This window comes from Poecilia mexicana, unplaced genomic scaffold, assembly GCF_051168715.1.
Source record: "Poecilia mexicana isolate PSO_F unplaced genomic scaffold, ASM5116871v1 scaffold_1, whole genome shotgun sequence".
Taxonomy (NCBI): Eukaryota; Metazoa; Chordata; class Actinopteri; order Cyprinodontiformes; family Poeciliidae; genus Poecilia; species Poecilia mexicana.
In genome coordinates, this window is record NW_028263370.1 from 8,099,409 (window position 1) to 8,115,960 (window position 16,552).

The 16,552-nt window shown below is 39.3% G+C and overlaps 1 protein-coding gene across 3 annotated transcripts in view; it reads left to right on the plus strand.

Moving 5' to 3' along the window:
• Positions 1-926: 926 nt before the first annotated feature.
• Positions 927-16,552, plus strand: part of LOC106932304 (endonuclease V) — a 53,710-nt gene continuing 38,084 nt past the window's right edge. For all 3 annotated transcript variants that reach the window (XR_015762323.1, XM_015010940.2, XM_088003671.1), the window contains exons 1-7: positions 927-1,063; positions 1,927-2,098; positions 5,255-5,389; positions 6,211-6,250; positions 6,673-6,785; positions 11,534-11,602; positions 11,797-11,925. Coding sequence is in view for 2 of the 3 variants with exons in the window: in XM_015010940.2 (XP_014866426.2) it covers positions 1,011-1,063; positions 1,927-2,098; positions 5,255-5,389; positions 6,211-6,250; positions 6,673-6,785; positions 11,534-11,602; positions 11,797-11,925 (711 nt within the window). In the remaining variant the exon portion in view is untranslated. The remainder of the gene's footprint in view (positions 1,064-1,926; positions 2,099-5,254; positions 5,390-6,210; positions 6,251-6,672; positions 6,786-11,533; positions 11,603-11,796; positions 11,926-16,552) is intronic.

A 16,552-nucleotide genomic window follows, 5' to 3' on the forward strand; every position in this document is an offset into this window, starting at 1 on the left:
TTGACAACAACTTTTCACATTTTACACAGTAGAGAATGACTGGATGTCTGCAATTAGGAGATAGGCTTTGTTAATTTTTTTGGTGCAAAATTTAGGACTTAAAGCAGCTATTCAGTAAATTTATGCTGTTTCGTGAGATCTATATACTGTCACATGCTTTATATGATTGGTTGATTGTTTCATTTATTGACTAAAACCAGACTTTTTTGAAATCGTTTATGACGATAAACTGGAGAATGTACCAGTTTATCTCAAACAAACGAACATTATCGTTTGTTTGAGGTTCTACTGCCATCTAGTGGAGCAACAAATGAGGCCATCAATAACCTGATTGTCTTGGAAGACGAGCATGTCTTTGTAGTTGATACATTGTTAGGACAATTTTCGTTAAACATACGACGCTGTAGTGACCGGCTGCTCCTTATGGGGCCCAGAGTCCGGGCCTCATAAGAAAAAGTGATGTTTTTGGATTTGAAGTTAGGCTTAGGACCAAGGTATGAAATGAAGGTTAGGCTGGATGAGGCATGTAGATGGTTAGATTTAGGATAAGGTCAGGGCTAGACTGTAGAAATGAATGAAAAATGAATGGAAGTCAGTGCAAAGATCCATAACAGTTTTGTCTGAAATACCCTGGTTGTCGACAGATATAGGTGTTTATAGTTTTATTTCTTAATACCAGTCTGCGGATTTTTACTGAAAAGTGTGTGCACAACTTACTTCGGCATGACAGACTGATGTACTTGAATAATTTATGTAAAATGAAACATTTCAAATAGTACTGGGACTTTTTTAAGCAACATACATTTTAGCAACATAATTTTGAATTCAGAAGTAAAATGTCAAGAAAATATAATGTAATTCAAGCATAGCTCCGCTAGAGGGGGCTATATGAACGTATAATACAAAGACTCCGCCCTTGTGCTTTCGTCAGAGTGTTTGCGGAAGTGAACGCCTTGTCTTGTTTTGGTCGCCCCCTTTTCTATAAAAATAAATCAAAACTACAACAGATAATGACTCAGATGCCCAGTCCTCCACCTGAAGAGTTGGTCAAACAATGGGAAAGGTTAGCGCGATCTAATACACCTTTCTGGCTCCATGCGCGGGTTAATAGCCTGCAGTTACCACGTTAACTCTGCGTTATTACTCTCACCTCGTCTCAATGTTCGTGCTTTGGGTTTAATTCAAAGATAAAACTGAATCCATGCCAGCCAGACCGCATAAATTACAACTGTAAAAATCAGAATTAGTATAAAATGTTTGAAAATAGAGCGTGGAATAATATAGGTGTTGAACTTTTTATGGAAGGTAGTTGGGTTCCTATTCAGTCTGAATTTTACTTTTATTCATTTATATTTTTAAATAAAAGTGTGGACAAAGGAGAACTGAGTATACAAAAGGTTCCAGACTTTTCCCTTCCCCATTTCTAAAACTAAAAAAAGGGGAAAGAAGTTATAGCTACCATTTTTCCTAGATATAAATAAATTATAAATGAGTGACAGACTGCAGTGCAAAAGAATAAATAGCCAGTGCCCTACAAATGTGTGTTTTTACAAAATTGCATTTAGACTTGAACACAAAAAGATGACATTCATTTAAAAGGTTTTGGGAATTTTTCAGAATTAAAAACAATAATTTAATTATGCAAAAAATATCACAATGTTTGTTATGTACATCAAGCCAAAGATAGTTGGTGAGAAATTCTACCAAATAGTTGCAACAAACCCAACCCAGTACATGATACTGTACCTTGATGTAGCTCAATCTCCTTTAACACAGTTATTTAACAGAAAACATTATTATAGATTGAGTGTTACAGATGAGTAGTGTTAGATTTTGTGAAAACATCTGTGTGTGTGTGTGTGTGTGTGTGTGTGTGTGTGTGTGTGTGTGTGTGTGTGTGTGTGTGTGTGTGTTGCTCTGATGTAGTGAGCAGAAGCGACTCAGGCAGGAGGTGGTGGAGGAAGACACTGAGGACTGGCAGAGGAGCCCAGACTTCGCCGGCCTGGAGCGGGTCGGTGGCGTGGACCTCTCTTTTATCAAAGGGGATGAAGTCAACGCCTGCGCCCAGCTCGTGGTGCTCAGTTACCCTGATTTGAAGGTGAGCTGACCTTCATCACATATCCTAAAACTGAACCTCGCCTCCCTCTAGTGGTGAAATAACAGAACAGCGGCAGTAAAAAAAAATCTTTTCTGCTCTTTTGCTTAACAGACGTGAGCTTATTTTTTTCATCAGTGCCATTCAGTTAGCAGAGGAGCTATTAAAAAAAACAGCATAATATAATGAAAAACCCAGTTTATTAATATTTGCTTGGCCTTTTAAAGCTTTATATTGACCACAGCTGAAATTTTGCCTGACAGCTGCAGGCGACCTTTAAAAGCAGTCGTATTTAAAGTGTTCGCTCTTTGAGTCATCATTATTTTTAATTAGCTGCTGTTTTTATGACTTCAGAAAGCTGATGGCATGAGGGAAACACTACTCATGCTTCCAGCTGGGATATTCGCTTGGTGTCTAGAGTGACATATAGTTTAAAAGGCTTCGTAATGTCTACCAGGCCATTTGTCTTCATCATCCAATGCCAAAACCTGTAAGGCGATCAATTCAGTTCGTCCTATTTTATTGTAATTTTACGGCATACTAAACAACTCCGGACAGTTTTACTCTGAGATCTATAAAAATGTAAGTGGAGTGAAGTACATAATAACAACAACTGAGTCAGTGACTCCATGGAATTGATTGTTTTTCCCTAGATAGGAAACTTTTTAACACTTTTAGCAATAATTTGAACTTAACTGCACTGCTTTACAGCTAGGATTATATTGGAGTGCATCTAATTGGATGTTTATTTGATTACAATGGCACTCAACACACACTCCTTTTAAAATGGCAGGTTTTTGTCAGGTAAAAAAAAACAAAAAACATGAGGCTGGACAAAAAAAAAAAAAAAACAACCAAACAGTTTTCTAAAAACAATGTGATATTTAACCCCACCACCCACTGGTACTTCAACAAGGCATCCTTTTAATTAATTTTCCAGATTCAGACTTTTTAAGATCATACATTCCAGGAGGTTTAGTCAATCTGTCTTATCGGAAATAAAGTTTAGCCGTTACAGTTTCTCTATACATTTTTCAGCTTTTTGTTTTGTTTACATGTCTTTATTTTTTTTGTTGTCAAATGGTACAAAATACAAGGATTTTTGGAAAGATAATCTGAAATTGTATATTTACACCACAAATCCCAAACATATTGATCAGGGGATGTATACTCTTTTGAGAGCCACTGTATACTGCGTGTGCACCTGTTTAATTATCCCAAATGTTTGACACCGAACCCATGAAGGAAAGCTTCTGATCAAGATGTTATGTTAAAATTATCCTAAGTTTTCTGCTTTCTTAACAAATCTAGTGCTACAAACTGTTTGTGCCACACGAACTCAAACTGATCACTGGTAAGGAATAAAAAAATAAAAAAAAGAAACCATTTATTGTGCAGTTTGTAACACATCCTACCCTAACACAACACAAATATTTCCTGAAAGCCAGCTGGTACTTTCAAAGGCGTACATTTTTTGACAGTTTGTCAAGAAACCAATCGTGTGTTGACGTTCCGTTCACTAGTTTCTGTGCCCAATCACCAGCTTTTCAAAGTCTTGATTTGTAGCATCTGCTGTTTACTTTGAAGGAAGGTGATTTAGGCCTGACCTTATAGCATCTGAGGCGCAACAGTAAAGTATTTTTAGAATGACCAGAGAGCTGTGACAGCTTGTGCTCCAGAGAGATGCAGGTTCTGGTCTCCTGAACCCTGCTGATTATCTGCAGGATCCCAGGAAGGTCATCATGGGAGAATCGGTCACCTGTGACATTGCTGCTTAAAATAGACAAAAGATTCAAGCAGTGTGCTTAAAGCATATGTGTGCTTAGTGACAGACTTTATAAGCTATTTCTAAATATTCATCATTTAGCACGTAGCTGACCCCAAGGTGTAAGGTAACAATCTAGTTGCCCGAACTCTTTCATGCTTTGTTTGTTTTGAATAATTCACTTTATTAATCTGGAATATCGTCGTTGAGATAAAATTCAGTTCTACTCTACACAAAGTCCAACAAAAACAGTGAAATTCACACAAGTTTCAATGTCTTTGCTGAAAAGCGTCCACCATAGAATAATACTGCCATCACCATGTCTCACTGTGAGCAATGCCTGTTGCCTTCCAGGAGCATTTTGCATGTAAGTCAAAAACAACTTTCATTTTGATCTCATCTGACCTGATCAGCTTCTTCTACATGTTTGCTGTGCCTCATACATGGCAGATTCTTGTTGCCTTCTTTCAACAACGGTGTTATTCTTGTCAATTCTCCGCAAAGGCCAGGTTTGTTTAGGACAAATAATGCTGCAGTTGTCCTCTGGAGAGATTTTCCCACTTGAGCTGCGAGCCCTTTTCCTTCAACTTGAACAGCCGCTCAACTCTGTGTTGGCCGATAAAAATAAAATCCTAATAAAGCATAACAAGAACGTCATCTTAGACTGTTTCATAATTTAAAACACAAAATGACATCTGAAGATATATCTCACTCGGTGTGCTCGCCGCCGAGCACACCGAGTGTGCTCGGCGTTTTTAGTGTTTAGATTTTTCTACTGCTGCGTTTTAAGAAATTGAAAGTTAAAGTAAACGCAGAGAGGCAACACTTTTGTTCCTTGTAACATGCATACATGAATATATATATATATATATATATATATATGTGTGTGTGTGTGTGTGTGTGTGTGTGTGTGTTCTTTTTTAAACAAAGCTGCATGATGTTTTGTAAAAGCTTGAACAAAATAAAAAGATGTGATAGAGGTTGTCAACTGGCTTTTAATGAAACCCAAACAAGCAACAATAAATCTGAAAAGCATTTAATGCTGAGCAGATTATTTTTAGATTGATTATGTAGAATTATGTTTTAGAGATTGAGGATTGTTTTTATTGAACAAAGGTCTGAACAGTTCCAGCAATGAGGTGATAGAAGATTTATAAAGACTTATAAAACATATGCCGGTACTTACAGTTATTCTTAAACTTTTTTTTTATTTTTTATTTCGCACAACTTGTGGCAGTAAGATGTTTACATAAATGCGACTGCATCCTAAACCGTAGAGGTGGATTAAACTGGAACACCTGGATCCAGACAGCATCGCTCCATCTCTCTTTTAGGACACTGTACTGGTGTTCGAAAACCCAGTGAACTGACTGGTTTCTGCTCTTTCCTCTGAGGTTCTGTATGAAGACAGTCGCATGGTGATCCTGACGGCCCCCTACGTCTCGGGCTTCCTGGCCTTCAGGGAAACCCCTTTCCTCCTGGAGGCGCTGCAGCGACTGGAGACCAGTCAGCCGACACTTGTGCCTCAGGTCTGTGTCCAAAGAGGGAAGAAAGACGAGTCTGAATTCTGTTCTGGATTAAACAGGGAGCCACAATGTGAGTCGCTGAATTAGTTTTAAAATAATTATCCTCATCTCTGCCAGATCTGATGCAACAAGTCAGATGTACCCGCAATAATTAAACTCATTTTTACTTCTCTTTAAGCAGCCTCTAATTAGGTCCTGTATTACCCAGGTTCAGCTCGGTTCACTTCAAACACATTAGATCAAGTAGAGTGTTTCTGACAAAGCTCCTCTGTTCTCCCTCTCACTGTTCCTCCATGTGTCGTCTCTAAGTCATCCCCACCCACACGCTTCTGTTTGTCACAGCCCACACGCCTCCTCCTCTTCCTCCCCCTCTGTCTCGCCGTCCCCACGCAAGAAAATGTGTAGAAACGGTCAGAGTTTCTCTCATACACACACACACACACGCACTCACGCACGCACGCACGCACGCACGCACAAACTGATTTACTTCTACTGACGTTTAGCATGGGCAAACACATGCTCTGTCCCTGCCCGTTTATCTGCAACCTTTCAGAGAAACAGCTGCATCGTCTCTTCTGGACTCAAACATTCATTGGTGTGTTGGAGTGGGAAAATCTCAAGCTCACAGGTTTCCCTAATGCGTCTGAGTTTTCCAACAAAGGGAGTTAAACTAAAAATAGATGGAAGGAAATTTTGAAGTGGACATCTCAAACTGTTTAGGGGAGTAGGTGATGGATTAAGACTCGCTTATGGCTGGCTTTACCATTATTATTACTCCAGTCAAGCTGATATTTTATAGTAAATGTTCTGTTTCCTTTCAACAGGTGGTGTTTGTGGATGGGAATGGTCTTTTCCACTACAGAGGTACATCTTCACTAATATTTTTATGGATTTTAAAGGATATTTAATGTAACTGTTCTAATACGTGTTAAAGGGTCAATTTCCTATAGATAGAAAAACTGTGGACTGATTTAAGAAGAAGAGAGCAAAAGAAAGGAGGCACCATATTGAATAATTCAAAGAAAGTCATTCTCTCTGTATTCTCCAACCTTATGAAATTGTAGAGGCTGGGTGTGCATAGGCAGCTTTTACTGACAATTTAAGGCCCGGTCTTCATTTGGTCCAGAAATATATTTTGAAAATGTTTTTTTTTTTAGCCTATAGGACAGTTTTTCTTCCTCATCAAACACTACGTTTTTTTTTTTTTTTAATCTGTGTTCTGTGTGCAAAGTCCACTACTCTTCACTATGAAAAAACAAAAGCAATGTTTTTTTTATCCGTTACAGAGTTTGGCGTGGCGTGTCATCTCGGGGTGCTGTCAGGTCTTCCCTGTGTGGGCGTGGCTAAGAACTTGCTCCAGGTGCAGGGGGTGCTTAAAGACGAGGAACACCAATCACAAGTGAGACCACCAAATGATTTTTAACTCATGTAATGATTATGAATGATCAAAAGACTCACTGTATGTTTTGGCATGAGAAATTATGTGTTCTGATTGTAGCACGCAACACATAATTTGTGTGTTGCGTGCTACACACAACACACAAAATTTAAAATTGTTTAAAATCTGAACAATTTTAAATCTTCAAAATTGACCCTACTTCATTTATACATTTTTTTCACTTAAAATATACTTCCTATTTAAGAATTTAAGGAACCACTAGAGATCGAACCCTGATAAAAACCAGTCCCTTGTTGCACGATTTGCTTCTTACAGAGGGTGCGGACCCTCGGATAATGAGAAACAGTGGCTTTCTGGAGACATGGACTGTGTTGAAGTTTGAAACAACTAAACCTGATATTACCCAATTGCTAACATTTGGCTGTGATGTATGTAAAGCTGTAAACAACCATCCCCCACTGCGAAGAGTGCCAAGCGGAGTAGGATCACAAAATGTTTGCAATAAAAAGTCTTAAACGTTCCTCTTGCTCCAACTTCAATCGCTCAATATTTGGGAGCGTGGCCAACTTGAACTGAATGGCTTCGTTCACTTCCTCCGCTGCCATTTCCAAACTACATCTATAGGCAGACTACCATTCCAAAACAGCACAGAAATCCAGCTTCGTCTTTCACAGCTCCTCCTTCTGCTTGCTGATTTGCTTGGCGGAAATGCATCCTACGAAATTGAGCTGAATGGGAGAAATCCCAGACCGAGCAATGAAGGGAGATGAGAATCAAGTGGATCTGCGTAGGAAGGCGATGGCCAGGCTTTGATCAAAGTGAATTAGTGTAAAGCTCATCAATGTAATATTTGCTTGAAACGTTTAATTTTTTTGTGGGGTTTGAAATGCAGAAAAAAAAAAATTAGGTCTCTAATTTGGATTTTTTTAAAATACTAACCACAAATAGCTTTTTTGTGCTTCATTTCCTGTGTCTGTATTAGCTCAATTTGCTTCTCATTTAAAAGAGCTTCAGTCCTTAACTGTAAGTTTTAAAGAGTGATTAGTTTTTGTTATTCTGACTTGTTTCTCACTGCAAATGTCAGAGAGGGGCAAAGCAACAGACACAGTTTGTTTTTTTGTGTGTGTTTCCTCAGCTCAAATCCACGCGTTTCTGTTTGCCGGAAGAGTGTGTTTATGTTCGGCTTTGACAGTGTGACAAGTCCTTGTTGTGTAGCTAATGCTAATGAGATGCTGTGAATACAAATCAAGCTGGAACAAATACCTTTTGGTCCAAGTGTGCTTCTGGGACTGCAAAACCTGGATTTGATTAATATGCAAATGTTCATTTTGTTCCAGTCTGGCGCTTCGGTGACCTAGAGGAGGAGGGACAAGAACAAATTAAAGTCAAAAATCTACCTGATGGACAAACATTCTGTGGCAGTCAGAGAAAAAAAAAAAGTACATTTTAGAGGTGTAACGGCACACATTCGGACCAAAAATATCCGTTACTGCCACGTTGGTTCAGTACGCACATTTACCAGACAATTACAGCATTGTTTATACCTGAACACATGCAGAATGTTTATGCTCTCAACTAAGTGTGCAATGCAACTTTCTGCAGCTCAGCTTTAAGCTGTCACTAAACTCTGCTATTTGGGAACTTTGAGGTTCTTCACGCTGCTACAGGAAAAATGTTAAACCGAACCAACAGAGCTTTGTATCAGTATATATATATATTTTTTTGATAGCAATAAGGCTCAGTAGTTCGGTCCTTGATTCTCCTCCATTAATAAATGGAGCAGTGTGTATACGAGCATGATTGACAACGATAAGACCTTCCTCCAGGCTTTGATTGGCTGTCCATGCGGTCCATTTCTGCAGATGGCAGTAGGACCACAGATTACCTGTGTCATAGCACAGTGACAGTTTCAATAAGTATGTAAAAAACTGATTTTTTTTTTATTATAAAAGTTACATACTGCAACTGTAAGTGAATGACTCACCTGAAACTCAATGTGTTTATTTATATTTTGCAAACATCGGTTAAGCTCCAAATCCAGCTGCCTACAGCATTACCAGTACTGAACGCTACACAGCTCATTTTCCAACTGGAAGGGAAATTTTGGTTCAAGTATCAAATCCTTTGCAGCCTCTGACTTCTTGTCTTGTAAGACTTCTTTTAGTTTTATCCGTCTTCCAGTTTATGCACATCGGCATCTTTGTCCCTGCTGAAGAAAAGCATCCCCGAAGTTGTGCTGTTTTGAGGTGATGTGCAATGTTAGTTTTTTTCTACTGATAAGGACAAAAATTTAAATTTTCTATTGAAGACATATTTGATCCACTGCTGAGTCCATTTGGATGCAACACACACACACACACACACTGCTTATGCCTAAAACGCTCAAGTGGCATTGTAACATGCTAATTGAATTCTCTGAAGGAGAATCTCTATCTCCCTCAATTAGTGTCTGTTGCTTTGGCATCACAAATATCCCATCTCCACCACCGGGAGGAATCTGATCTTTATGTACACAGATCAGGGTCTCCCCAGAGGATAAAGTCACACACATCCACCCATTGAACGTCTGTACAAAAACCAGCTAGCTTCTCTTTTATTGTCAGTCTCCTGTCCAGATTGGAAATGGGACTGAAAAAACGAGCTGTTTAGAAACTAAATGAACCACTGCGGGATCTCAGATACACATTTAAAAATCTGTGCTGCACAGTTATTAAGATGTAAGAGTAAGACAACATGCCCAATAGACAGAAATAGTTCATCCAGACTATTTATTTAGTTCCATATCAGACTTTTAAAATGACTTAAAGTTAAAACATAGCAGGACAGAATTGACATATTTAACAAATCTTCATTTGTCCAACAGTCTCAGTGCTGTGATAGTTTAACACCAGAGAATTTTGTTGCACCTTTATGTTAATTTTTGGCCAGAAAGTAATTTTTCCTTGTCATATTTTTACTGAGCTATTTTTGCTCTGTAAAATAGCCTCTATTCCAGGTTCTCTCAATCTGTGGATCATGCCTCTTGAAGAGCTCTGACTCGAGAGTTTATTTGTTGTTTTGAGCTGGTAGTGAGTGAGTGTTCAGCATCTGACATCAAGTTAAACATTATGTAATGCATCAAATTTTGAAGGATACCCACTACATCGCACAGATGGTTCTTATTTCTATCTACCTCAAAATTGATCTCAGAATTGATCTCAAATCATCCAAATCATCCCTCCCCTCCCAAAAAATAAACAAAAAACATTTAATCTATCTGTTGAAACAAATGACATATAAAATTAAGTAGTTTTGGAAAAGAAAATGTTTTCTTTTTTCAGGAATAAACAAAGATCCACTTCAGTTGCTATTTTTCTGTCAAACTAAATAAATAGCCGCAAGTGTCCATTAAGTGTCCTTATTTAGGTGTCTTATCCTGCTTTCCATTTATTTATATCTCCATGTGGTGCTTCTGAGCTGTTATGAAGGCATTTTCTTATAGCTTGCTTGGAGGCAAATCATGTTGAAAGATCGTAGATTTTCAATAAAGTGAAAGATGTAGACATTTTTGTTTTCTTTCGTCCACAGCCTCTAGTTTATCCTTCCTGTCTCTGCCTTCTTTCCAATCGTATCTTCTTCGTCTCTCTTCTTCTCCCCCCCCTCATTGGTAACCTAGGTGTGACTTAAATCGGTGTGTTATTGATGACCTCGTCTGTATTTCTGACTTCTGCTCTTTTCTGGCGTTCTGTCCTCCTCTTGAGTCGGAGGAAGCAGGCCGGCCTCTATCTCACACACGGTTGGACTCGTCCCAGCTTGGATTGGATGCTCCGTGCGGCCGTCCTCCTGCTGGCTGCTTGCTGTAATCAGTCATAGTGGAGCAGACACTCCATCCATCACGGAGGCTAAACTCCCTTCATTGCTCTGGCCCCGTAACACACAGTGCACCTGTCAACAGCAGCCCGCATCGCTACGCCTGACTTTGCCCTGTCTCTTTGACTGTTCGAGCAAAACTTTAGCTGGAACAGAGGTCGGATTTAAGTCCCATCATTCTGAGGTTTTTTTTTGTGTCATTCTTTGCAAAAACATTCAAAAAAGTATTTTAGAGGTCTTTATTTAGGCTCTTTTAAATTCTGAAAAGGGGATGTTGACTGAATTTGGCTCTGGAATAAATTTCTTTTTGGAGTTCAAAAGGAAGCCGGGACGACGTTATTTGCTGGCTAAATGAAAAGGAAGCTGTTAAATATTTGCTCTGCAGTGCAAACAGTGATTTCCTTCTAGGACAATATCAGCTATAAAACATCTGAATTAATGCCTAAAAATATTTTATGTTATTTGTATTTTATTTTCCCTATGTGATTTTATTTGTTGATAGATATACTTGCATTTAGGTGTTTAACTGTTCCAGAAAGACGATCAACGCCCTATTTAGCAAATCAAGTTCAGTTTATATCTTTTGCGTATTTCTCAGATGAGCGTCAGGGAGAGCTTCAAAGTTGATATGAATAAAACTGTAATCTGTATCATAAAAATAAAAACTGCTACAGCTGTGGAAAACAATGTAGCAGAAAATGAGGTTAAACACTTGAACCCTGTAAAAGCCTGGTTTCAGCTGCACATGAACGTCAGGTCATTTGGAGGTTACAGGAAAAAAAAGCCCGCAGTCATTTCTCCCGCTTTCTGAGTTCACTGTGTCTTTCACTAAGCTGCTATTTGTTATGTCATGTTGTACATGTCTTTTGACTTTGATTTCTGTCTCTTTGCCTCTGCAGATTGCTGCTCTGCAAAAAGGAGGAGACAGCTTCCCACTCACCGCCGCCTCGGGCAAAGTGCTCGGAAAGGTGCGTCAGAGGACAAACAAACTGAAAAAAAAAGAAAAGAAAATATAGAAGCTTTCAACTAAAGTGGTGCTTTGTTGCAGGTTCACTTCAAAACACAGCCACCCAGTTGAAAGTCAAATTACTTTAGGGATGATCAACGTCGCAGAGAGATGGCTGCTGAACATTTACGGGAGATATTTGTTCTTTATTTTCAGGCGCTGAGAAGCTGCGACAAGAGCTCCAAGCCTGTTTACGTCTCCGTGGGTCACAGAATCAGCCTGGACGCCGCTGTCCGCCTGACACACTTGTGCTGCCGCTACCGGGTACCTGAGCCCATCAGACAGGTACCCTGTGCACAAACACTGCAGGGGTTAGCCAGGTCTGACACGTCACAGCGACATGCCTTGCTGTAAGCGCGCCAAACTGCTCAGTTGTGAGGCAGAACGCTGCTTCGGCGGGCACGTCTTGCTCATTTCTTGTGTAACGGCGTGCCGCTGTGAGGGGAGGCGGTGTGAGCGTCACGCTGTGCCGAGCTTTTCAGTAGCAGGGCCTGGGAGGCTTGCAGAAGAGGAAGGAGCGTGTGTGCTCAACATCCCCAGTCCCGTGTGGATCTTTTACACTCCACCACAAATACACAGATTGTGCTAACACTCTGAGACAATAAGATCCCACGTTACAGGGGCGAGTGCGACATGATACGGAGAGCTATTCTGGCTCCAATGCTGAGAGCTTAGCACACTTCAGACCTGGTGACTTGCTGAGATAAATGAACTTCTCCATAATTTCTTGTTATTTGAGAATGGATGCCTCGTCGACTACAGGTCCCTTTTCTGCCGCGTTTTGGGCGTTTTAAGCTTCTGGCTGCAGCTCCCTGTTGTGGTCTTGGTTTAGGAGCGCCTCTGCCGGAAGGGGAGAGGCGAAATGTGTTTCTACACCACTGCTGTGTGAATTCGTGGTCCAACTTTGGGAGATGAAAATGGCTCTGTATTGATTTTGACGCGAATGAGCAGCATCAAACTGTTGATTGTAAAAGTAATCTCACTGGTAAAGTCGGCCACGTTTTTATTCAAAATAGTTTGAGTGTTTGAAAAGACAAAGGGTTATCAATTAGGTTCATAAAAATGTATTAACTGGCAAATTTAAATTGTAAATAAAAAAAAACATATAGTTGCCTTTTTCTTAGATTGGATATAATTTATCAACTGTCTGGTGTTGCACGGGTGATTTTGTTTAAAATAGCCATTAGTTTAAACTGTATAATTTCACTGAACTGCAATTATCAGTTGAATTTTCAAAAAAATGCTTTAGTCTGATAATCTGCAGTAAATTTTGGACTTATTTATTTTTTCCAGGAGTGACAACAGATTTATCTCAACAGCAGCTACATTTTCAGCAACATACACAACGTTTTTCTTTCCGAATTTAAATATTTTTAATATTCTGCAGTCATATTATTTAGACATGCTGAAACGTACCAAATGTAAATCTATGCATCAAGTTGGAGATTTATTTTAAGTGTCAACAAAAGGTTTACGAAGAGGGAACTTAAATTGAATTGCTGTCTGCTGGTGGCAGTTAAGATGCTTATGACTTTTTTTTAAAGTGCTTTCTCCATACTGCCTAGTTCAAAGCGAGTTGATCTCCTGCCCAGTGAATCCTGGGACCCCTATAATGTTGTGTACAAGCAGTAAATGAGCCATAATAGTTTTGGCCAGATTTGACCCAAAAACACACACACAGTTAAAAGTCTCTGCATTTTACTAAACAAAACCCTCAAAGAGCTGCTGTTCGTATGAAAAGTAAACGACTTGCCAAGGTTCATCCCAGCCTCCTCAGGCTGTTTCTCTGTGTGCCACTAGGTTGTGCTCTGCTTCTGCTGTTTTCACACAGGAAACACGAGTTGAAGCACACCGCTCAGAATCGTGCGTGGCTCTTTTATTTATTTATTTATTCTTTTTTCCAAGTGGAGCTGCAGTTGTAGCACCCCCCCCCCATCGCTCCCACACATACAACCACCACCAGAACGATAGGGAGGGTTTATCTCATCAGATGTAAACATCAGAGAAGAGTCGGGGACATTTTCACCTTCCTCCATCCGACCACTAGTGGCCCCGTCTTTAACTTTTCTGTGTCCAGCTGTTTCTCTGTTTGACACAATCTTTTTTTTTTTTTTTTTTCCCCCCTGCCTCTTATGTTTCTGTTCCAACTGATTTCAAAGAAAATAAACACCAGGACGGATCCGGCTAAGACGAGTGCTGAGGTCACGCTCGAGTTTGTGTCACATTTTAGTTCTTCGGCATTTTTCAAAGCTCAGTCACAACACTTCAATACAAATGCTGGAACCTTCCAAGGAAAAATAACAGGCTGAGAGAGCTCCCCTTGTGTGCTGACGCTTACTTTTATGCGTCTTTATGTTGTCAGATATAGCATTGTGGTTCATCACAAGGTTATGCACAGCAGAGCCCCATAGGTTGTTAGATAAGTCAGTGAAGCCGGAGCGGATCCTGCTTGAACTTCTGCAGGGGTGTGTAAGAGGAATGAAAGGCTTTTGCATGGGGAGAAATATAAAAATAAACTGTTTTTTATTTAGTAATCTTTATATTTTCATGCAGATTTGATGGCTTTACTAGGAGGACTGACAGCATTTGCGTTTTGTTTTTTTAGTTGTTCTTTTAGTTGGCTACAGGTCTTACAGCTGTTCATTTGGATGCAATCATGCATCCTCACATCATTTCATTTTCATCCAAATTTCACTTGATCCTCCACTAAGAAGTCTATATTTGTTAGTTTGGTTTTGTTTACAAATGTGTTTCGGAAATAAAATATCTTAATATTGTTGCCCTGATTTATTTTTTTACAAGATCCATAAATGTATAACAAGATTGATTTTTTTCAATGCCTTAACCAAATTCCTACCAGCTCCAGGTTTGTTAAATCTGAATTAAACACTGGGGATGGAGAGACGTGGGGAGAGCAGTGACTGAAATGAAAAGTTGCTGCATTTAGCAACAAAATGGCGCCGCGTTAGTGTGATTTAGCAAACCGCTCTGCTGTAATGTAATTTTTTAAATTATTCATGAACAGAGGCGACGTTATATCACGTGTACTTATGAGATCATAAAGAAGAAATTTGGTATTTTAGTGAATGCAGTCATGAACTTACGACCGCAGCATTTTTCAACTGTTTTAAACACGTTTTTATTCAAGATTAGGATCGAATCCAGCCTGCAAGCATCATTGAAAGCTCCAGATGAATTTCTAGACCTACCACCAGTCAGCTAAAATCCTGCTGTGACATAGTGATTTGTGGACTTGTGGAGTCATTTATTTATTAAATCTGGGATTTTATCATTTATTTAAAGTTCGTGTGTACATCTAGTTCAGAGGTCTGCAGCCTTTACAACCAAAAGGGCCATTTTGCTCTCCGGACAGCCAAATAAAACAAATTTAGACCCGCGAACGTCACACATGAAAAGTGGCACATTTTTAAACAAATATCTACTTTAAAGTGCCAATGTTTTATTTATATTTTTAGGATTAAAAGAACATAAAAGATGATTAATTTTTTAAAGAAAAAAAATACATAAGTTCCAACCTAATGACTAGGAAAACATATCACAAAACATATTACTGGCACTTTTAATGTCTTTATTTGTGGAAAATCAATGCAGATATTGCAGACATTTTCTGGTTCCTTTTAACTTTTAGGTAATGTTATTGTGGAAGGTCCAAAGAGCAACTTGGAGCCACAGGTTTCACACCGCTGATTTAGTTTCTAACCAAAAATTAGATTGTTGTACAAAATAAGCATCCACCCATCCCTCCATCTGCACAACAGTCTATTATGTTATAAAATTATACTGTTTTGAGACGTTTTAAGCTTATATCTTGAGTTTTTTGAAAAGATTATGAATCTTTTTCCTCCAATATTCTGTTATCATACAGTTTCTCATGCAGGACTTTATTTGATTTATTTGTATGAAATTATGCAAATGCCTTTATTTGAATAATGTATTCATATCTTATCAAGGTTGTGAGCAGGTAATGTTCCTTCTTTGCATTGAAGATATTTCACATTCGGAATGATTCTAGATGAATAGCAGGAAAAAAAATAACTAAATAACTTTTTTTAAAAATCTCTCTCCTTTTTCTAATAAATTCCTCTCACCCCAGAATAAGATAAACCCGACCGTCCACGGCTGGAGGGATTCAGAAAGTTGAAAGGGAAAGATGACATCATGGTGTTAGTCTGCAGTGAAGGCTGATGTGTGAATGCACTGCAGCAGAATATAGAGGATCCACTAAAAACACTCACTCACACACATGCGGGGAGCCAATTCACACCCCGTCTCAGTTGTGCTCCCCCACCCCATTAAATTCTCACACTACCTCGGCGTCTCACGCTTGAACATGTGAGGGACGTTAAAGACAAGCAGACATCTGCCTCGGCCAGAACCTCTGCATTCGTCACGGCAGTGAGAGTAACAAGTGGAGGGGCAGACAGGGGGAAGCTCGCATCGTGTCAGATCTAAAGTGATGAATCGAAACGCCTCGGAACTCTGCAGCGTCTCGGCGTCATCAAGCGACGTTATGTTGCCATCATGCGAGGCGTGACTCACTTACCGTGTGATTTGTGAATGCAATTAGCCAAACTGATGTGAAGCCCTGTTGTGTTGTTTCTATAGATAACCTTATAGGGACAGATTTACTACCAACCTCGAAAAAGCACAGTTCGCAGTGTTTTTTTTTTTATTAGTGAAAAGCCTTCTGTTTGCTACACGACTATGTTCCTCTACACAAAGTGCACCATTTTGTTCATAATTTAGCCAGGATGTTGGACCTAATCTCTATTACATCTGATTGATTGTATTAATCGATTAACACGATAGCAGTCAAACAATTGGGTAAGAGTTTTCACGAATTGTGGAGATACTAAATCACGCAAATGCTCAAACTGCTGCCTAAAATCTT